The 24,314-nt window shown below is 41.5% G+C and overlaps 1 protein-coding gene across 2 annotated transcripts in view; it reads left to right on the top strand.

Moving 5' to 3' along the window:
- Positions 1-24,314, top strand: part of LOC126412338 (45 kDa calcium-binding protein) — a 182,348-nt gene that overhangs the window by 131,533 nt on the left and 26,501 nt on the right. For both annotated transcript variants that reach the window (XM_050081880.1, XM_050081881.1), the window contains one exon: positions 2,016-2,203. In XM_050081880.1, coding sequence (XP_049937837.1) covers positions 2,016-2,203 — 188 coding nt within the window. The remainder of the gene's footprint in view (positions 1-2,015; positions 2,204-24,314) is intronic.

Raw genomic sequence — 24,314 nt, 5'->3', positions numbered from 1 at the left:
ACTCCTAGTTCTCCTTGTGAAACTATGGCGGATGTGTTCGATGTCTATGTCAGACGTTCAGGGACGGCCCTTCAATTTGCCTTTACACAAACAACCTGTTTCTTGGAATTGTTAATGCCATCATCTAATGCTGTGTGCTGTAGGAGGATGTACACCACACCTAGTATGAAAGTTGCACTGAACGGTTATTACTGACCCGCACTTTCCAAAACATAGAACACAAAATGCTTTCTGTTGTCCTGACACCATTTTTACTAGAGCTGAAGAAGTACACACTACTGCTACCTAACTGGTACCAAGTAAAACTTGAGAGTCTGCTCTTTCCAACAGTATGTTCTTCATGCACATATCTCAAATAACATAATAGTTATGATTTTTTTTGATAAACCCTGTATTTCCATCGTGAGTGGTGTTCCTAACTATCTGTTGTAGGTAGTTTTCCGAGAAGGCATTTTCATGTTTCACAGTATGTCTTATCATGGCCACCACTAACAAAATTGTAATTTTTGTTAAGTGTTACATGATTAAAGTCTCCACCAATGATTATAGTATGATTGGGGAACTTACGCACAAATGAACTGAGGCTTTTTCTCAAGTGTTCGGTTACATTAGAAGATAAGTCTGGGGGCGATAGAAGGATCCAGTTATCATTTTATGCTCAACCCTGATACTGGGTCTTGCCCAAACAATCTCACGTGCAGCTTCAATTTCTATCTCGGTGGATCTGAGTTTCTTGTCTACTGCGACAAATACAATACCTCAATTTCCCATTTGCCTATCCTTTCAATATACACTTAAATTTTCCTCTAAAATCTGACTGCTACCTATTATAGGACTCAGGCAACTTTCTGTACCTGAGCTTCAAACTCTGGCAGTTTGTCACGAAGGTTTTGCAGTTAACCATTAGGATTTTGATATTTTCACATGTGGAGACGTGTCTTTTGATCTTACACTGATGCTTCTGGGTTTCCTACAGCTGTCATTATCTGGATTGGATGGAGAGTCACCTGATCTGAAAAAACTTTGTGTGCACCCCACACACTGTCACTCACCTGCGAAGCAGCCTCTGCTGTGCAGTGCACAGCTGATCCATTTAGGGGGACCATACAGTTTTGCAGCCCTATGGCATAAGTCTTGGATATTGCAGCCTAGCTTGTCACTGAACCTTCCACTTGCACATTTATTTGTGTTGATATACAGTGAGATTCAGGAGTGATGTATTCTTTGTCAGAACTGTGAACCAGAAGTGCTGATTTTATTCAAAACACTTGTACCAGTAACTTACAAAAATGTAGTTTTGTAAGCATACGAAAATTCTCAAAAATAACTTATTTCTGGCATAATTGTACAGTAAAATTGGAGAATTATTGTTTTGAATGAGAAAAAAAAGCACAATTATGTTTAAACCTATCATTGACGCTAACAATACAAGTTTATTGCAACACTTTTGAATGTTCGAAATTTCTTGATACAAACAGCTATTGATACAATCAATGAAAGGTTACACAGAAGCAATGTGATCAGTAAAATATGCAAATCTAGAACTTCAAATCGACACATTGTACACACGCTCTCACACAAAAGAAAATTCTGAAATAGGCTTTTTATGTAAATAAATGCAACTGAGTGAATGTGTAAAGTAGGTTGCCAAATTTAAACATACGTGCATTTACAGTAAGTGGCGCTCTTTGAGAATACATTAACTACAGACTTATGTACAACTGAATACAGAAACAGTTGGTTACAACATGTTACATGTTGATAGAATGGGAGATTACCCAAGAAAACTTTGAACATCAATCTGAAAGGGAGAAGATGTATTATGGGACAACCACGGAAATGATGGTATAAACTTTGTGGAGTTGTAACTGAAGATCCCTAATCTCCATGAGTAAGATGACAATGATGATAGATGCATAACTGTTCAGGACATTGTTAAGAAAAGTCAGTCTGAGACTTTCCTTGATAGGTCTCTTAGACAGAAGACTATATATCTCATGATACATTTCTTACAGATCATGATGGTGACGAGTTCCTGACGGAGGAGGAATTCTCGAGTCTTCCACAACAACAGCTAGGGCTAGCTGCTGCTGCAGCTGCTGATGATAGTGCGGGCAATGTAGTGGAAGAACAACGACGATCAGAATTTCGGCAGTTAGTGGATCGAGACAGAGATGGACGAGCTGATCGCCACGAACTGTTGGTTAGTCGTTTATAAAGTAATTGTTTCAATCATTTCAAATAAGCAAATGTAACTGTTATTCAGTTGTATTACAAAATAATGGAATCGTTTGTAAATCAAACACATCATCTCACTGAGGAGGGAACTTTGTTTCAGTTTTTTGTAAATGATTGCATTGAAAGCTGTAACCTATATTTGGCGTACATTGTTGTAGTTGTTTTGAAGAAAAGTAACTGTGTGATATTATGTAATTTATTTTTGTTATACTTATTTTTGGCTTTATGGATCCATGATGTGAGTGTATCAGTAGGATGTTTTATTTATTGAATTATATGCATTTCTTTTTGCATGTATTCATCAAATTATGATTTTTGCAAACCTCGCATTATGTACACGGCTAAGAGCCAATTGATTATAAGTAAATTTTTTTTTTTTTTTTTTTTTTAATCCATCCCCAGTATGTGCTGTAATGGATATTGGCAAGTTTTTGTACTACACTGAGCTGTTATTTCTAATTTTGTTCTTTGTCTGTAATAATTGTGCTTATTTTAAGAGAGCTATTAGGCTAATTTGTGGTCTGAGGTATACACATGAGGAGTATAGTGACATATTTCTTTTGGCTAAGCGCACCACAACTGGCCTCAGTACCCAAGACCAGGTATTATCTGAAGAGCTCTCTTGTGTAGCATCAGTTTTGTTCAAGTGCACCTCAGCAGCACAACCCCATAGTTCTATCCCATAATTATAAATGGAAAAATTATCCCATAGTACACTGTCATCCGCATTTTATTATAAACTATTTTGTACAGCTGGCTAAGCAAGAACAGTACTCTGCTTATTTCTCTGTGTTACCGAATTAACATTATTTTCCCACTGAAGGTGCCATTCAACTGCAGTCCAAGGAATTTACAGTCTCTATCATCTGTCATACAAAACTCTGCAAATATTTCCCATACATCTTGTGAGTAATTGTATGGAAAATTAGAAGGCCCTACAATGTTTACATATGCAAGAAAAAGGAATAGCTACAGCTTGATCCCTTGCCAGGCCTTGCATTACTTTTTCAGTCATATACAATTATCATAATAATAATTACATATAAGGCTTACATGAGGGTATTTTTGATCCGTTGTTGCAACTACAAAATGCGTTACTTTTTCACCAGATGCGTTTTGCTTTATTGAGGTAAACCATCATCAGTTGTCTGTAATTAAGTTTATTTACATTTTGATTCACTTTTTAGGTAAAAAACAGTTTGTTAAGAATATGTTGGTTTCTACTTACGGTGATTTTTCGGCTGCTTTCTCACTTCATCAGAAAATGCCATCTGCTAGCACATCGTTGTTTTTCTGTGTTAGACACTTTTTAGATGCTCTGCAGCACTATGCATTTCTTACAACACACTTTTATGCTCACCACTGTATTCTGTTTGTTTTCGTACTTCAAGTATGTGTTGAAGTTTGTGTTTTGTAGTGTTGCCAACATAACATTTCCACTACTTAGTCTTTGACCTACAAATATTCTTTTGTAAATTAGAATTTTGTATGTGTGTAATTCTATGGGAGAAACCATGAGTGGACATAAGTATATAGCAGTGTGATGGAGTGTGGGTTAGAGGAGAAGGTGAGGAGCGAGTGGTGAAATGTAACTGTGAGTGGGGTGTGTGTGTGTGGGGGGGGGGGGGGGGGGGCAGGAGGGGGGAGTGGGAGGAGGTGATGGATTTTATCAATTATTCTGTATAAAGTCTAGTTTCCAATTTTTATCTGGTCATTGAGCAACTGTTTATTTCGTGTTAATGCTTTTTGTATGAGGAAATTTTCTTGGAAAGGAAGGAGGTGTCTGTCATCTGCTTATAGAATAAAGTAGTATTTTGGGACTTGCACCATGGAAGGTAGTTTATAAAGATCACGGAGAAAAAGTGTTAACATGGAATGTTGTAGGACCCACTAGTAATAGTAAGTCAAGCAGAAGAGACAAGTTCCACATCTGAATTGTTCAATGGTTGATTCTGATACATTCAGTGCTACATCTAGATAAGATTCAAGCCACATTTCTCCTTTTGTGCTTAAGCTATAATAATCTTATTGTAGCTCTAGTATTCCATATGGCAAAACAGGTATAGTACAGTTTTAGATAACATAGTGAATGGTATGAAGAGTGAGAACACACTGTGGGCAATTGCCTGCATGTGGCAGGTGGCACTGGGAGGTACCTGCATAGCCGTTTTGTGTGGTTGCTCAGCCCAAGTGTCTCTCTCTTGTGACCTCACTTCACTATAGTGAAGTCGTGTCGAATGTGCCCACCATGTGACGACAGCCAATGTCGAAGATTTTGGCTGATGCCCAATGTCTTAAGTGGTAGCCCAGCAGGTTACCTCATCCCTTCTTCCATTGGGAAGTGGTGAGCTGAGTCTCAATGAGGTATCCCCTGCCTGGCCGAGCACCCGGGCAGCACTCCATACCTGGTAATGTGTTCAGAAATGTGGGACATCCCCTCTGGCACCATTAGTTCCTGATCAGCTTGGACAGGAACATACGGCCAGAAGGTCCTCATTCAGTGTTGCAGATGGAGTCGTTCCAACTCCAGTGCTGGTAGCAGAGACCATACTATGTCCTCAACGGATCCCAGTGTGGAAGGGTGCAGCAGCAGTGAGGATGGTGTCTTCCGGGTGGGTACTGCTGCCTGATCTCCTTCCGTCATCTGGTACATCTCGGGTAGCTTAAAAACAGAGGGCAGTGAGGGCAGGGCCAGGTTTTATGAACAGGGCTGTGAACCAGAGGGCACGAACAGCTTGGGAGCAGGAGGAGAAATAATAGAAGATTTGGTGGAAGAGAAACAAAAGGTGGTATTGTCATGATTGTGGGAGGGCCTGGAGGTATCAGGTCACCTGCCGCAGGTGGAACTGATTCTGATGATGTGTCACCATTCATTTCCTCTGGCCAGAGTGTACATATGGTGTCATCACTGCTGCTGGACAACCACTAGAATCCACTTGTACTGGCATCTGAAACTCCACGCCCATTTGCAGGTGCACAGCTGGAAGCGAGGGGACAGTGCTGCAGATTGCCCGCAGAATGTGAGGCGAAGGAAGGTGTAGGGCTAGTGAAAATGGAGGATTTATGTTGGATTGTTGCCCTATTGACATGGATCTGTTGGAATTAAAAAAACATCACTAACTCAACTGTGGGAGCATCGGCCACATATTTCCTCATTTGAGTTTTGAAAGTTTACATGAGTCTTTCAAGCTAACCATTTGATTGACAATGGAAAGGTGGAGACAGCAGGTAGTGAATGCTGTTCTCGTGCCATAACCCACCAGAAACCTGGTGGTCTATTGTTTGACGCCAGCATCAGAGGAAATCGTTCAATAACGAAAATTCTGCAGAGAGCTGTCACCATAGCCTTTGCACTCATGAGCAGACTGTTAACCAATACAGTAAGTTGGAAAATGCTCAAGAGGTAATATCCAGGAAGGGACCCATGAAATTGACATAACCTGCCCCCAAGGGTGTGAGGACATCTGCCAGGATGAGAACATTTAGTGGGGAGTTGCTTGCCGTAGTTTGCACTGATGACAGTTGTGAACAAGATGTTTGACCTGCCGATTTATGCCAGGCCAGCACACATGGTGCTGGACAAGCAGTTTAGTTTGCAATAAATCCCAGCGATCTTGTTGTAAGAACCATAAGATTGTTGAGCACAGAGGTTCCGGAGGGAGTACCCAGGGAGACCGTTGATATGTGATGAGTAAGATAACCCTGTCCACCAGAATCAGCTGGTAGCAGAGGTGGGAGTAATGCCGCAATGGGCTGGGTCCCAGCTGGGAATGTGGTCCAGCCAGCTTTATTGTATGTACTTCTGTACCTTTTGTAAGATGATGTCTTTGGCCATGGCTGCAGCCACACAGGCCTCTGTATGGGAAAAGTGTCCAGTGCCTGATGAGCCTCTTCATCCAACTGGAAGGACAAGACCTTGTCTTGGTTGAACTATGGCTCAGGGCCCATCAGGAGATGGGACAAAGAGTCCACATTGGCATGTTGAGCAGTATTGTGGAAGTGAATTTTGTAATTGTACCTGCTGAGAAAGAGTGCCCAGCACTGGAGTCTGTGGGTAGTCCTCTCCAGTAGCTTTTCTGCAGAGCAGAAGAGGGAGACCAGTGATTTATGTTCCATAATGAGGTGGAACTTTGTTCTGTATAGGAATACAAGGAATTTCTTCAGCAGGAAGATGATTGTGAGGGCCTCTGTGTGGCATTGAGTTTCCGTGATGCAAATGTGTTTGAATGTTCATAGCTGTCAGTGTCTCTATGTGCCAGGATGACCCCTAGGCTCTATTCAGAGGCGTCCGCTGCCTCCACTAGCTGTTTGCCATTGAAATGTGGCAAGAGATGGTGCTGATAAGAGTGCCTGCTTCAAGGCCTTGAACATCTGTCCATATGCCTCCGACCATGCAAATGACCTGCCCTTATGTAATCTTACCCAAGAAGGACTGGAGCTCCTTTAAATTCCTGAGGCAAGGAAATGTGATGATGACTTTGACCAGCTTCTGCGCGGGCTTAATACCATTGCAAAGACGGTATGTCCTAGGTATTTCACCAACAGTTGTGAAAAAAAAGAGATTTTTTTGAGACTGCATTTGAGGAGGCCTGCGGATTGGAAGGTGTGGAACAGCCGCTCCAAATTGTAACCTGGGAGTCAAGGAAGGCAGGATTCAGTTACGATTGCAGACGGGGCCGTAATTGGTTACTGTTGGTTCCCTTTTGCAATTACACACATTTATTTTAAAACTGTAATTCCAGACTCAGCAATAAATAAAGATATTACACATTATTAATGAAGGAATAAACAACTGTGTAATTAATAGTGCTTTCAGTACATTACAATTTACCAAATGAGCATTTATTTATTTATTTATATTTATTTATTTATTATCATCCCAATGATTACATTTGTGATATAGAATTTGTCAGGGTACATTTTCACAACTATATAATATCTTTACAAAATTTTTGTCTGTGCTGAATTCATATGAATCTATCTTATGTTTAATACAATATACAAATAATAAGTGTTTTTATAACATAATTTCTTATGTGCTTGACAGACATATTATCTGATGTAATTTCATTTGTCACATTAACTTAAACATATATTCTAAAAACAAAGCTGATGTGACTTACTAAACGAAAGCGCTGGCATGTCGATAGACACACAAACATACACACAAAATTCTAGCTTTCGCAACCAACGGTTGCCTCGCCAGGAATGAGGGAAGGAGAGGGAAAGACGAAAGGATTTGGGTTTTAAGGGAGAGGGTAAGGAGTCATTCCAATCCCGGAGCGGAAAGACTTATCTTAGGGGGAAAAGAGGACAGGTATACACTCGCACTCACACACACATATCCATCCACACATATACAGTCACAAGCAAAGTCTGCTTGCGTCTGTATATGTGTGGATGGATATGTGTGTGTGTGCGAGTGTATACCCGTCCTTTTTTCCCCCTAAGGTAAGTCTTTCCGCTCCCGGGATTGGAATGACTCCTTACCCTCTCCCCTAAAACCCAAATCCTTTCGTCTTTCCCTCTCCTTCCCTCTTTCCTGATGAGGCAACCGTTGGTTGCGAAAGCTACAATTTTGTGTGTATGTTTGTGTTTGTTTGTGTGTCTATCGACATGCCAGCGCTTTCGTTTGGTAAGTCACATCATCTTTGTTTTTAGATATATTTTTTCCCACACGGAATGTTTCCTTCTATTATAAACATATATTCTTATACAGTTGCGCAGAGATATTCACTTATGCTGTAATAACATTTGTCAAGCATGTGGTTCTTTATGTTCTAATACAGCTGAGCATAGAAATTCACTTACACTGTAGTAACATTTGTCAAGCATGTGATTCTTTATAACAGTTTTAAATTTGTCCTCATTTTCCAGCTCTTTGATATGTTTTGGTAGTGCATTAAAAAGTTTGATGCCTTGATTACGTACATGTTTCTGGCTTCGGGTCCTTGTTACAGATTGTATGTGGAGATCTTTACATTGCTGTGTATCATAATTATGGTAGTCTGTATTGGCTTTCATTTTGTTCTGATTTCTTTTGAGCACCAAGAGACATTTCAAAATGTATAATGATGGAATTGTTAAAATTTTCATTGCTTTAAAAAGTGGCCAATGTGTTTGAGGTGGGCTCTGGGTCATTATCTGAATAGCGCATTTTTGTAATTTGAAAATCTCATTTAGACGACAATTTGTTTTTCCCTAGAATACTGTCCCATAGGTTGCAATGGACTGAAAATAGCCAAAATATACTAATCTGGTACAGTCATTACTACAAAATCTTGAAATTATTCTAATTACAAAACATGCTGAATTTAGTTTTAGTGCTAAGCTCACCACATAGTCCTCCCAGTTAATCTTCTCATGAATGTGCATACCCAGGAATTTTGCACACTGTACTCTTTCAACTTGTTTGCCCTCCATGGTGGGATTTAGGTCATCATGTTCACTTATTTTTCCATATTGCACATAATTAGTTTTTTTGCATTCAGTGTTCGCTTGTTAGCACTAAACCATTTTTGTATATCTTGTAGGACACGGTCCACAGTACTGTAGTACTGTGCAATGACTGCTTCATATCACTAACTATTAAACTAGTGTCATCAGCAAATAACATGATTCTAGCTTTTCTCTCTGACACCTGAATATCATTAATGTAAATGAGTAACAGCAAGGAGTAATACACTTCCTTGGGGTACTCCTACTGTCACCTCCCTTGGATCTGATCTTAGTTTAATTTTTTGATTAATATGTGGTGCTGTAATTTCAACCACCTGCATCCTCTTTTCCAGATAAGACTCAAACCACTTTTTTACCGGTCCTCTGATACCTATAGCTTCAAGCTTTTCTAAAAGTATGCTGTGGTCAACAGTGTCAAAGGCTTTTGACAAATCTAGATTTATCCCAACTACACTTTTTCCCCTCTTCCAATTTACTGATTATTTCTTTTGTATATTCCAGTACAGCTGTTTCGGTACTTCTCCCAGCTTGAAATCCATGCTGATTACTGTTTATCATATTGTGGATATTAAGATAATGTGTGACTCTATATTTCTTTAGTATCTCTAAAACCTTAGAGAAAGTTGGGAGAAGTGAGACAGGTCTGTAGTTTTCTATTTTAAGCTTATCACCCTTTTTCAACAGGGGAACGACTTTAGAAATTTTCAGTTTCTGTGGAAACACGCCCTCAGTTTGCTATGTGCACCAGTGGTTTCGCTATTTGATTAGCTGTTTTCTTTACTAGTATTACTGGCACCTCATCTACTCCAGCTGACATCTTGGACTTGAGACTTTTAATCACTTTTAAAACTTCCTTTTCGTTTGTTGGAACTGCCGTCATACTGCTGGGTGCCTTGGGTGCTTCCATCTTAATCTGCTTCCCAAAATTCCTGCTTAATGTCTGGGGTTAATTTAAAAAGCAATTATTTATATAATTATGCATGGCATATTATCTACCATTTTATTCTCCTCATCTTTTAGAGTAATATCCTTGTCTCTGATAGGTACCCCGGTTTCTTTTTTCACAGTTTCCCATGCTATTTTAGTTTTATTTCTGGACTGTTTTATTTCCATATCATTACTTAGTAACTTTGCATTTGCAATTACTCTGCGGTATATTTTCCTATACCTTTTTACATATTCTATAAAATCAGTATCTGCACACTCCCTCAACTCTGAATTCAGTTTTTTCATGTTTTCACATGATTTCTTAATGCCAAGAGTCATCCAAGAACTTGACTTTGTGTGTCCACTACACTTGATTCTGGTCAGTTCCTTTGGAAAACACATCTCAAAGTTCATCATATAAATCGATGCAAATACACTATATGCCTCATCTGTACTTGTTCGTTTCATAACATCTAAGATACTTATGAATTGATGACAGCTGTCCACAGAGAAGTTTCTTTTGTAAATATTATTTACACCTTTATCTTCCTTTGACTTTAAGGGGATTTCAATGGTGAGAGCATTGTGGTCAGACAATCCTAAATCTATGTTTGTTACCTCTATGTCAGTTGCTGACATATGTGAGAAAATGTTATCTACGAGGCTATTGGAGGTGTTTGTTATTCTAGTTGAATTGTTTATGGGTGGTGACATGTTGAAACTCTTCAATATGTCCAAAAATTGCCTTGTTTGTTGACTTTCAACTTGTTGTTGTTGTTGTTGTGGTCTTCAGTCCTGAGACTGGTTTGATGCAGCTGTCCATGCTACTCTATCCTGTGCAAGCTTCTTCATCTCCCAGTACCTACTGCAGCCTACATCCTTCTGCATCTGCTTAGTGTATTCATCTCTTGGTCTCCCTCTACGATTTTTACCCTCCACGCTGCCCTCAATTACTAAATTGGTGATCCCTTGATGTCTCAGAACATGTCCTACCAACTGATCCCTTCTTCTAGTCAAGTTGTGCCTCAAACTCCTCTTCTCCCCAATTCTATTCAATACCTCCTCATTAGTTATGTGATCTACCCATCTAATCTTCAGCATTCTTCTGTAGCACCACATTTGGAAAGCTTCTATTCTCTTCTTGTCCAAACTATTTGTCGTCCATGTTTCACTTCCATACATGGCTACACTCCATACAAATACTTTCAGAAATGACTTCCTGACACTTAAATCTATACTCGATGTAAACAAATTTCTCTTCTTCAGAAATGCTTTCCTTGCCATTGCCAGTCTACATTTTATATCCTCTCTACTTCGACCATCATCAGTTATTTTGTTCCCCAAATAGCAAAACTCCTTTACTACTTTAAGCGCCTCATTTCCTAATCTAATTCCCTCAACATCACCCGACATAATTCGACTACATTCCATTATCCTCGCTTTGCTTTTGTTGATGTTCATCATATATCCTCCTTTCAAGACACTGTCCATTCCATTCAACTGCTCTTCCGAGTCCTGTGCTGTCTCTGACAGAATTACAATGTCATCGGCGAACCTCAAAGTTTTTATTTCTTCTCCATGGATTTTAATGCCTACTCCGAACTTTTCTTTTGTTTCCTTTACTGCTTGCTCAATATACAGATTGAATAACATCGGGGAGAGGCTACAACCCTGTCTCACTCCTTTCCCAACCACTGCTTCCCTTTCATGCCCCTCGACTCTTATAACTGCCATCTGGTTTCTGTACAAATTGTAAATAGCCTTTTGCTCCCTGTACTTTACCCCTGCCACCTTCAGAATTTGAAAGAGAGTATTCCAGTCAACATTGTCAAAAGCTTTCTCTAAGTCTACAAATGCTAGAAACATAGGTTTGCCTTTCCTTAATCTTTCTTCTAAGATAAGTCGTAGGGTCAGTATTGCCTCACGTTTTCCAACATTTCTACGGAATCCAAACTGATCTTCCCCGAGGTCGGCTTCTACCAGTTTTTCCATTCATCTGTAAAGAATTTGCGTTAGTATTTTGCAGCTGTGACTTATTAAACTGATAGTTCAGTAATTTTCGCATCTGTCAACACCTGCTTTCTTTGGGATTGGAATTATTATATTCTTCTTGAAGTCTGAGGGTATTTCGCCTGTCTCATACATCTTGATCACCAGATGGTAGAGTTTTGTCAGGACTGGCTCTCCCAAGGCTGTCAGTACTCCTAATGGAATGTTGTCTACTCCCGGGGCCTTGTTTCGACTCAGGTCTTTCAGTGCCCTGTCAAACTCTTCACGCAGTATTTTATCTCCCATTTCATCTTCATCTACATCCTCTTCCATTTCCATAATATTGTCCTCAAGTACATCACTCTATATACTCCTTCCACCTTTCTGCTTTCCCTTCTTTGCTTAAAACTGGGTTTCTATCTGAGCTCTTGATATTCATACAAGTGGCTCTCTTTTCTCCAAAGGTCTCTTTAATTTTCCTGTAGGCAGTATCTATCTTGCCCCTAGTGAGGTAAGCCTCTACATCCTTACATTTGACCTCTAGCCATCCCTGCTTAGCCATTCTGCACTTCCTGTCGATCTGACTTTTGAGACGTTTGTATTCCTTTTTGCCTGCTTCATTTACTGCATTTTTGTATTTTCTCCTTTCATCAATTAAATTCAATATTTCTTCTGTTACCCAAGGATTTCTACTAGCCCTTGTCTTTTTACCTACTTGATCCTCTGCTGCCTTCACTACTTCATCCCTCAGAGCTACCCATTCTTCTTCTACTGTATTTCTTTCCCCCATTCCTGTCAATTGTTCCCTTATGCTCTCCCTGAAACTCTGTACAACCTCTGGTTCTTTCAGTTCATCCCGGTCCCATCTCCTTAAATTCCCACCTTTTTGCAGTTTCTTCCATTTTAATCTACAGTTCATAACCAATAGATTGTGGTCAGAGTCCACATCTGCCCCTGGAAATGTTTTACAACTTAAAACCTGGTTCCTAGATCTCTCTCTTACCATTATATAATCTATCTGATACCTACTAGTATCTCCAGGATTCTTCCATATATACAACCTTCTTTTATGATTCTTGAACCAAGTGTTAGCTATGATTAAGTTATGCTCTGTGCAAAATTCTACCAGACGGCTTCCTCTTTCATTTCTTAACCCCAATCCATATTCACCTACTATGTTTCCTTCTCTCCCTTTTCCTACTCTCGAATTCCAGTCACCCGTGACTATTAAATTTTCGTCTCCCTTCACTATCTGAATAATTTCTTTTATCTCATCATACATTTCATCAATTTCTTCATCCTCTGCAGAGCTAGTTGGCATATAAACTTGTACTACTGTAGTAGGCATGGGCTTCGTGTCTATCTTAGCCACAATAATGCGCTCACTATGCTGTTTGTAGTAGCTTACCCGCACTCCCATTTTTTTATTCATTATTAAACCTACTCCTGCATTACCTCTATTTGATTTTGTATTTATAACCCTGTAGTCACCTGACCAAAAGTCTTGTTCCTCCTGCCACCGAACTTCACTAATTCCCACTATATCTAACTTTAACCTATCCATTTCCCGTTTTACATTTTCTAAACTACCTGCCCGATTTCAACTAGAATTTTAAAATTGCAATCACCACAAAGAGTAATCACAGTTTCTTTTTTGTAAAAAGTATTTAGCAACAATTCTAATTTATCAAAAAATACTTCTATGTTTCCATATGGTGACCTATACACTGTTATGACTATGACTTTCTTCATCAGGCCATATAGCCGGACAGCACCTGCTTCAAAAAACTTTTCAATACTTAAGTTCTCTGCTTCACATCTCTTTTTAAATTCTAACTCTTGTCTAAGGTAAATAACAACTCCACCACCTTTTGCAATTTTCCTACTATAATGATTTGCCAGTTTAAATGGATTAATGTGAATACTACTAATTTCATGGTCCTTACACCAGTGTTCAGTAATACACAATACATCAGGTTGGGTGTTACTGCTATTTCAAGTTCACAATATTTGTTCTTGAGGCACTGCACATTTAGAGTCATAATCTTTAGAACAGGGGAGTGAGCACCGATGGTATTTCTCCTTTCGTTTAACACTGTTAACTTGGAGTTTTCATTATGGCCGGATACCAAAAATCCTGTTGTACCAAAGGTTTCTTGTTTCTGTTGCTTTTCCTACTTGAAGTGGATGATGCTGATACGGACACAGCAAATAATGTTTTAAAAACAAGCCAATGTGATCCCAGTTAGAATTTTAAAGCAAGTAACCACAGTCACGGCTGAAGGCCTTTAATGCCAAGAACGGCAATTATAAAAAAAAGAAAAGTTAACAAACATACTGTAAAACAGCAGTGCTATAGGGTCATTCCATGTCAGTTCAACCAGGGGCTCCAGCTCATAATCTCAGATTTGACTGAAATTCAGTACACTAATTCTACCATGTGGCATGACCCGGAAATTGCAACCCGCATCTGGCAATCTATCTTCAGACCCAAAATCAGGTCTTAATAACTTTTGAACTATTCTGCACAGTCTAGTGAAATTTTTACAACCCAGTAACATCCATTTAGAGAACACATTCCATGAATCAAAACACCAAGAACATATTTCTGAGGGAAAATAAAAAATTCCAAAATGTGATTAAAAAAATGTAACACGTTAAAAGGTACATATTGTAGGTGTGCTCTATGCCAAATATAATTCACTCAAAAAGGGTATAATTTTTTTTGTGGCAAGCTTAATGTGGCCTAAACACACACAGAACTCATCATGCCCATATCAGTCACAAAAACTGAGTTACATGCACACGAACATACAAAAATTTGAAAAATTACCTGGAAAACATGGATGTTCTTAGTGTGCTAGCACAAAAGGGACAAGTGATATCCAAGCCAAATTTCAAACACTGCATAAGTAGACCATAATGATATATATCTCAAAATTTCAGCATGTTATTGCAAGACATTTGTGTACAATGGAAGTTGACAGATGTATTTGGTGATGTGGTCATTGTCCCACAACACAATTTTGTAAAAACATGTCGTACACTGTTCTGCCTCTTCTTGTCCTCTCCCACAACTATTTAATCCCTAAGCAACAACACATAGACAGATTAACACAACCTATCATTAATCTTTACTGTGCCTTAACTGCTAAAAACAAGTCTATTGTGCTTTGAACAGAAGTTCTCCCACACTTTAGCTACTGTACTCTGTACATTGAGTGGCAAATTGTACTGTTTTCCTGACACTGTGGTAGTAACTGGAACTGTCATAAGAATATGTTCAAAAGGAATCCAACACCTGTCTGCCCAACGTGGCCAATGAAATTATCTTGCTGGTCCTGCTGGTTCCACGAAGTTCACAAATACATCACCTTCTGCTTCACAGCACTCTGCAACACATCTTAAGTACCATTTGTCATCATAAACAGCAATAACATAGCAACCTGGTTGTATGTTGCTGCTTTTGCTTCTGAATGCTGAGTCACACACACTGTGAAGACACATGTTGTGCATGAACCTATAGTTATAACCGGACAGTCTGCTCATCTGCACATTGTCAGAGTCCGCTGGAGAGAAGTGATGATGGCTCCTTGTGCCTGCAACAGTTTTAACGTGTTCTAGTCTGCTTTTTAGCAACTATTTGACTGATTTCACCTCATCTTTCAAAACATAGAATGATTGTATGCCAGAGATATTTTTCTGAACCCAGGTAAATAATTGAAGAGGTGTTAGAATGTGACCTTCTGTAGGGTGCTGCAGACTAGCTCGTGATGCCATGTGCTTAATGGTAGCACCAATACCATCACATACATTTTTACCATGACTTGTTGCAAAAAATTTCCATTATGTGTGAATCTGAAAATCATGGTAATGCATGCATAAATTTTTGAGATTTTCACAGTTTTTGTACTGACTAGCTGCCCCATCACTGAAGTATTTTGCAAAATGTATGTGAGGCAGCTTGTTTTTCACATATGCCATGACAGTGTGAATGTGGGCATGAACTGCAATGGCATCATGAATTAAACAGTCACTAAAAACGCACAGGTTCGTGACAGACATATCACCTGATTCACCTCTATAGTAAATTGCAAATGGCTGGAGAGTTGCTTGACTGTTGTCCCAATGATATCCTTGGATGGCATCTTGAACTATAAATGCATAATTTTCAGAAAAGTCTAGAATTACTATAATTTCTTCTTGTTTCAAATTATCCTTACAAAACTGGAGATAAGCCGATTGTGCTGTTGCTGTGAAGCTGTGTGTGGTCAGTTTGTCCGTTTTTTTGACAACACATTTCAACAAAAGCTTCCACTGTACTTTGCTTTGTTTCAAGACTTGTGCAACCCACGAGTGTCCGTTGGTTATAAGAAACAAGTTCATCATCATCCATAAGGAGTTCACCATACAGTTTGTTATTCATGTGTTCTGCAAGATTTGCCTTACCAGGACACTTTTCACACCTGTGTATCATGCACTGATAGGAACTGATGTCAGACACTAGCAGCTTCATTACACCTTTGTAATCCAGACCAGAATCCTTTATAGCAGCAAACATCAGCTTAGCATTTTGATGGGTCTCACGTACACAAACATTGTGTGTGCCCCTTGCACTTACAGGCACAACCCATTTTGGCCAAAGATTGAAAAAATATGATAAACCTACTTTGGTATTGGGATACTTTTCCTTGAATTCTACGTATAGTTCTGATATGTTGCATAGCAACAATCTTTTTTGCATCTGTACACGTACATTTCCCATTTTCACCATTACATAGTCTTTTTTTCCAGGCATTATTCGGCTGTAGTCATTATTTTCATAAAACTCCAATACTAGCACCTTTATTTCTGATCTCAATTGCTTACCCTTAGCCTGCTGAAGTTGTGGAAGCACTCCTTGGGTTGCTTTTATTTTCCTAGCTTGCTTTACCACATGTTGTTGTTGTTGTGGTCTTCAGTCCTGAGACTGGTTTGATGCAGCTCTCCATGCTACTCTATCCTGTGCAAGCTTCTTCATCTCCCAGTACCTACTGCAGCCTACATCCTTCTGAACCTGCTTAGTGTATTCATCTCTTGGTCTCCCTCTACGATTTTTACCCTCCACGGTGCCCTCCATTACTAAATTGGTGATCCCTTGATGTCTCAGAACATGTCCTACCAACTGATCCCTTCTTCTAGTCAAGTTGTGCCTCAAACTCCTCTTCTCCCCAGTTCTATTCAATACCTCCTCATTTACCATATATGTTGAAACTGTTGTGACTCGCCAATCATTCAAAGCGCCGCCGCGCCATTACGCGCGTCCTCTACGTGCGGCACTGTCTGCCAGCCATGCAGCAGCTGTGCCACCTAAGCGGCCAGCCGAGCAGCGGCCGCTAGACTGGGACTCAGTGCTCATTCGAATGCTAACGTGTTCGCATGTCTTGCTTGTCAACTTACTCTGTGACTTATATGTGTTGTGTCGTTCTGAAATATATTTGTTAAACTTGACGTTATAACAATTGGCGACGAGGGTGGGAATTTTCCTTTTCACCGTTGACCCACAGGGTTCCATGGCTACTGTCGAGCAACTATTGCAAAATCTCCTTGAACAGCAAACGCTTCTAACAGCGGCGATTCGTGATTTCGTCGCGGCGTCAAATGCAGGGCGTTTCTCATCGTTGGCTGTACCTCCTTTTCCTCCTTATGACGAGACGGTGGAAGACTGGTCTGATTATGAAAAACGTCTTCGACAGCACTTATTGGCATTTCATGTCACGGACGAACAACCATGTAAGTCTCTGTTCCTTTCCTGGATTTCACCTCAAATGTATCGGTTGTTGTCGCAATTGGCTCCTTTGAAGGATCCTGCATCTTTGTCCTTTGCTGAAATGTGCTCACTTCTGTCTGTCTATTTTCAAAAGCAAATGCATGTGGTAGCCTCTCGTGTTGCCTTTTATCGTTGTCAAAAACAGCCACATCAATCCTATCGCGCTTGGGCTGCTGAACTTCACGGCCTCAGTCAAAAGTGTCAATTTGTTACTGACGTTCACTAAGAATCCTATGCCGATTCCATGGTACGGGATGCTATTATCCGGTCGGTGCTCAACAAAGAAGTTCAGCAACGTGCCCTTCAGTTGGCGAATCCGACTCTAGATGAAGTTCTCTGCATTGCGCAGTCTTTTGAAATTTCTCGCACCGCTGGGGCGCAAATAGAGGCGTGGGGTGATGTCGGGGAAATACAACCTCTGTGTTCTGTTGACGACGCGTGCCGCGCTCCCGCCGGCCGACGTGGCGGCAGTGCGCTCCCACGTGCAGCCTCGGCCTAGCCATAAACAACCCGCTAAGAAACTGCAGCAAAACCCCCGGCAACTGCCTTCATGTCCGCGGTGTTTTACAAAACATTCAAGCGAGGATTGTCCCCAACGTTGGGCTGTGTGTCACAATTGCAAAAAGAAAGGTCGTGTCTTCCGTTTGCAAATCCGACCGCATACATGATGTTCATGAACATGAGGCTGATTCTGATTCTGTGTTGTCTATCAATTGCACTTCTTCCCTTTCAGGGAAGTTATTCCTCACTGTCCAAATCCTTGGTCGAGATGTTCGCATGCAAGTGGATACCGGTTCTGCTGCCACTATAATTAATTCTCAGGCGTATCTTCAGTTGGGTTCTCCACTCCTCTCACCTGTCACTCGGCAATTACGGACGTACAATAAACAGAAGATTTCTCTCTTGGGACAGTTTACTGCTGAGGTATCTTACAAATCCGTCGTTCGCACTGTTCCCATATTTGTGGTCGACCAGAGCAACGCAGAAAATCTTTTTGGTTTCGATGCCTTTCGCGCTTTTGGGTTCTCCATAGATGAATCTGTCAATATTGTCTCTGATGCTATTCCTTATGCTCAACTGGATTCCTTGTCGACGACATTTTCGTCCCTCTTTTCTCCTGGGTTAGGCCGTGCAAATGACTTTGAAGCTCATATCACGCTCAAACCCACTGCTCAGCCTAAGTTTTTTCGGGCTCGGCCCATTCCTGTGGCCCTTCATGATCGGGTGAAACGGGAGTTGGATTGTCTCACTACTTCAGGGGTCTTGCTTCCTGTCACTTCTAATGAGTGGTCCTCTCCTGTCGTTATCGTTGCTAAGCCAAATGGTGATATTCGTCTCTGTGGCGATTTCAAAGCCACTGTAAATGCTTAATGCCTCATCGACACTTACCCTATGCCGCGTCCTGAAGAACTGTTCACTAAACTTGCTGGAGGCCAGTATTTTTCTAAAATTGACCTGTCAGAAGCTTATCATCAACTTCCTCTCGACACTGCTTCCCGGCAGTTTCTGGTCCTTAACACGCCTTTCGGCCTTTATCAATACCAACGCTTGTCATTCGGGGTTGCTAGCGCCCCTGCCCTCTTTCAGCGTTTCTTGGAACAATTATTGCTCCCTGTCCCTGGGTGTATCAATTACATTGACGACATTGTTGTCACTGGCTCCACCACTGAAGAACATCTTCAAAATCTCCGCACACTTTTTCGTGTCTTACAGACTGCCAGTATTAAGTGTAATCTTCAGAAATCACAATTTTTTCAGGCATCTATCACGTACTTGGGGTTTCAACTCTCTCGGGATGGTATTCGTCCACTTCAGCAAACTGTCACTGCGATCGATGCCCTTCCTCGCCCTACATCTGTTAAGGAACTGCAGGCCTTCTTTGGGAAAATAGCATACTATCACAAGTTTTTACCGTCTGCTGCTTCGGTGGCTCAGCCGTTGCATCGCCTGTTGCATAAAAACGTGCCTTTTCACTGGTCCGCGTCATGCGATGCGGCTTTCCAGAAATTGAAGACTATGCTGAAACAGGCCTCGTGCCTGGCTACTTATCGACCTGGGCAACATCTTGTTCTTGCCACAGACGCCTCTCAATATGGGGTTGGTGCAGTCCTTGCGCAGCGTTTTTCTGACGGTTCGGAACAACCCATTGCTTATGCCTCCGAAACGCTCACGGATGCCCAACAAAAGTATTCTCAAATTGAAAAAGAAGCTTTGGCCATTATTTATGCTCTTCATAAGTTTGATGGTTTTCTCTATGGCTCAAAATTTCATCTTGTTACGGATCACAAACCACTTGTTTCCTTGTTTCATCCATCAACGTCACTTCCCGACAAGGCTGCACACCGCCTCCAGCGTTGGGCTCTTTACTTGTCTCGTTTCAATTATGAGATTCATTTCCGGCCAACGGCTCAACATGCAAATGCTGATGCTCTGTCTCGCCTTCCCATGGGTCCTGATCAGGCATTCGATAGGGACGAACTTTTGTGTTTCCACCTGGATGTTGCCGAGCAGCGGGTTGTGGACGGGTTCCCCATCACTGGGGACAGGCTGGCGGCCGCTTCGAGTTCTGACTCTACCCTCTCCCGGGTTTTACGCTGTATTCAGAAGGGTTGGCCAGATCGCCCGTCCGCTAAGACTCCTGATCCGTTGCAGAACTACTACACTTTGCGCTACCGCCTCACGGCTAGGGATGGTGTTATCCTACTCTCCACTGACAATGCTTCACCGCGTGTCATGGTACCTGCATCTTTGCGTGCTTCGGTCTTGCGCCTCCTTCACCAAGGGCACTGGGGTGTGTCTCGCACAAAATCTCTGGCGCGCCGTCATGTGTACTGGCCTGGCATCGACTCTGAAATAGCACACATGTTCGCTGCCTGCGGCCCTTGTGCGTCACAGGCCGCTGCCCCGAAGTCATCTTTGTCACCGTGGCCTTTGCCTGAGAAGGCCTGGGAGCGCATTCATGCTGACTTTGCGGGTCCCTTTTTAGGCACTTATTGGCTCCTCGTAATTGATGCCTACTCTAACTTTCCTTTCATTGTCCGTTGCACGTCGCCTACCACCGCGGCAAACACCAGTGTTCTCGCCCGCATTTTTTCTTTGGAAGGCCTCCCCTCTACTCTTGTTACTGATAATGGTCCGAAATTTGCCTCTTCCGAATTTGCGGATTTTTGTGCTCGTCACGGCGTTATGCATGTCACGGCCCCGCCGTTCCATCCACAATCCAACGGTGAGGCTGAACGACTGGTCCGCACATTTAAGGCTCAGATGAGGAAACTTCTGACTTCTTCTGCTGCTGATGATGCGCTTCTCCAGTTTTTGGCGTCTTACTGTTTCACCCCCATGGGCGACCACAGCCCGGCTGAGCTCTTACATGGCCGACAGCCCCACACGCTACTTCATCTTCTGCGGCCTCCCACCTCACGGCTGCGGGTGTCTTCCCTTGGCCGGTTCACCGCCGACGACCTCGTCTGGGTATGGGGATATGGCAGGTGGCCAAAGTGGAGCCCGGGCCGCATCTTAAGACACCGTGCCCGATGCCTGTATGAAATCCAGACGGACATGGGTGTTGCAATGCATCATTCGGACCAGCTTCAGCCTCGTGTGCCAGCAATGCCTGTTCCGAATGCGGCCCTACCTGACGCTCGGGATCTTGGCATCTCTCAATACTCACAACGCAGCCCTCTCACCGTCATCGCGATGCCAGCACAAGAACGGACGCCACCAGGAGACGTGCCCGTGCAGGAACCGGATGACCATCCTCTGTCAGAGCAAATCTACTCGCCTCCTCCTCCAACGGACGCCGACACATCGCCCGTGTCTCCTGTCATATCAACTGGACTTGCCGCAACGGGCAGATTGGTGCAGGGGGCCCCAGCAGATTCGACCCCTACGTCTCCTTTCATCTCGACCCGTTATCATCGGGGACACTTCCGTCCGTACGGGAAGCCTCCTCCTCGAGACTTTACGGCGAGTCAAACAATGCCTATGGACGTTAGTGATCTCCAGGACACCTCCATCAAGACCAGTGCAACAATTTCAAAGGGGGGAAAAGTGTTGTGACTCGCCGATCATTCAAAGCGCTGCCGTGCAGTTACACGCGTCCTCTACGTGCGGCGCTGTCTGCCAGCCATGCAGCAGCTGCGCCACCTAAGTGGCCAGCCGAGCAGCGGCTGCTAGACTGGGACTCAGTGCTCATTCGAATGCTAACGTGTTCACATGTCTTGCTTGTCAACTTACTCTGTGACTTATATGTGTTGTGTCGTTCTGAAATATATTTGTTAAACTTGATGTTATAACAGAAACATTGAATTCCTTTGCAGTGTAGTCAATAGACCAGCTCGAAGGTGTAAGGGTAAGAATAGCTACTTTTTCCTGGCGTGTGGATATGGCAAATTTTTCTTTTAAATCATGCACAATTTTGTCCAAATCAGAGCATTTCTGGCATTATTTCTGTTCCTTTGGAGCAGAAAATTCTTCCTCTTCCACCATTAGCGTGTCAGCTATTTTGTGTTTTAATTCCATTTGAACTTCTTGTAGTTTTCTTCTACCATAGCTGGGCCTGTCTCTTTTCCCAACTTTGTGTGTCTTCATGGGAGACAAACCAAGAGCAGTCACTGAAGTATTTAATTGTTAATCCGCTGTGGTTGTAGGTGGCTGATACTCTTCGTCACTGTCATGTAAATTATCAGAATATTCTTCATTTTTTAGCAGTGTAACACACCTGGAACATAACTTTTGTCCTGGTTCCATGTTAAGTCCCATGCACTGATTCACTTTCAATACTGATTTTACATCAATTTCACTGAGACTACACTTCACAGTCTTCTTATGAATCCGAAATGGATCAAAACAACTTCTTTGTAGGAAAGAATACTTATCCAGAAACACTTTCATATGATGATAACAAACACTAAAGTTTCCTGGAACTGTACTTCTTGTGCCCACAGGGTGTATCCCGGATCTCCATAGCAACAATTCTTGGTCCGATTCATCCAGATCATACAGTACAAAGCGAATGCCACATTTTGTTCCGTATGTTGTTTCATGACATTCAGATTCTTGTGCTCTACCAATACTGCAACTTGTTTGAACTAAAGCACCACGAGTGCACTCTTCTGCCTCCACACTGACTTTCCACAACAGTACTGACCAGTCTGAAATAGAATCTTAAAAACATGAGTAACCCGTAATTGTTGCTTGTTTCCTTTGTTGTTCCTGCCTAATAATGTCTCATTCTGTCCCTGAAAACTATCATTGTGTAACTTTCCGTTGCCTAATGGTTCCCAACAATTGCTGCAGCTTTATCTGAAACAAGCTGTCTGCATCATCACTATTACTTGCGAAATCGTGATAAAAGAAACGTAACCAAATACATCTCTGTCAAGTTTTATTGTACACAAATGCCTTCCAATAACAAGTTGAAATTGTGCCACATATTATATTATGGTCTGCTTATGCAGTGTTTGAAATTTGGCTTGGATATCACTTGACCCTTTTGTGCTACCACACTTAGAACATCCATGTTTTCCAGGTAATTTTTCAAATTTTTGCATTTTTGTGTGCATGTAACTCTGTTTGTGTGACTGATATGGGCGAGATGAGTTCTGTGTGTTTAGGCCACATTAAGCTTACCACAAAAAAATTTATATGCTTTTTGAGTCAATTATATTTGGCATAGAAGGCACCTACAATGTGTACCTTTTTTTTAACGTATTACATTATTTTAATCACAGTTTGGAATATTTTATTTTTTCTCAAAAATATGTTGTTGGTGTTTTGATTCATAGATTGTATTCTCTAAGTGGGTGTTACTGGATTGTAAAAATTTCACTGGACTGTGCGGAATAGATCCAAAGTTATTAAGGCCTGAAGTTGGGTGTGAAGATAGATTGCCAGATGCGGGTTGCAATTTCCGGGTCACGCCACCTTCTTTCACAAGCCATAATTCTGGAACTAATTGGCAGAGGAACTTAAAATTTTGTACATACGTGTTCCACACTTGGTAGCATTGGTGTACTAAATTTCAGTCTAATCTGTGACTATCAGCTGGAACATTTTCTCAGATTGGTTGAATTGACATGGAATGACCCAATAGCAAGGTTAATTTAAAAAAGACAGGCTACTGATCACCAAACGGGTGAGACAAAATGATGGTAAACTTGGTAGCACAACCATTTAAACATGCTGTAATGCCAAGAATGGCAATTATATAAAAAATTAGAAAAAACATACAGTAAAACAGCAAATACAACAGCAAAGATTATTTAAAACAACAAGCAACTGACCTCCAAACAGGTGAGACAAAATGATGGTAAACTTGGTAGCTCAATCATTTAAACCTGCTGTAACGGCAAGAATGGCAATTATATTAAAACATTTGAAACATACAATAAAACATCAAATAAAATAATGAAACACAAGGGCCAGTCACAGATGGTGCACTAGGAATCGACCTTTGAGTAGGTCCGGCAAAAAAACACTTTCATGAACGATGAGATAGGCAGCCAAGAGTTGCATTCACTTAACAAGATTGTAACTCAGATTAGTGGCAGTCTAATGAATGACTAATGATAATCTTCCTGAGGCTACCTGATGTCCAGGCAGGAAAAATATTGCTGGTTGAACGTAACAAATAGTAACAAACTGAACGCAATAAATGGTAATTAGAAGTCCAGGAAAGCTAATCAGATCTGCCTTCCCCAAGCACTCCACTCACTGCTCTTTGCCTCAGCAACACTACGAGCAGCAACACAAACCCAAGTCACTGGAGAATCACAAGATCTCACAATGGTGGAGGTTTCTGTACTTGAATCCAAATGCACTCAACTTAAAACTTGCAGGATCCGGTTTACAATGAGGTTGTGCACCCTCCTGACCACAGGTCTTTGATCCG

This window comes from Schistocerca serialis, chromosome 7 (genome assembly GCF_023864345.2).
Source record: "Schistocerca serialis cubense isolate TAMUIC-IGC-003099 chromosome 7, iqSchSeri2.2, whole genome shotgun sequence".
NCBI classification, from domain to species: Eukaryota; Metazoa; Arthropoda; class Insecta; order Orthoptera; family Acrididae; genus Schistocerca; species Schistocerca serialis.
Note: the sequence above shows the minus strand (reverse complement) of the source record. Positions and strands in the feature narration are given on the sequence as shown.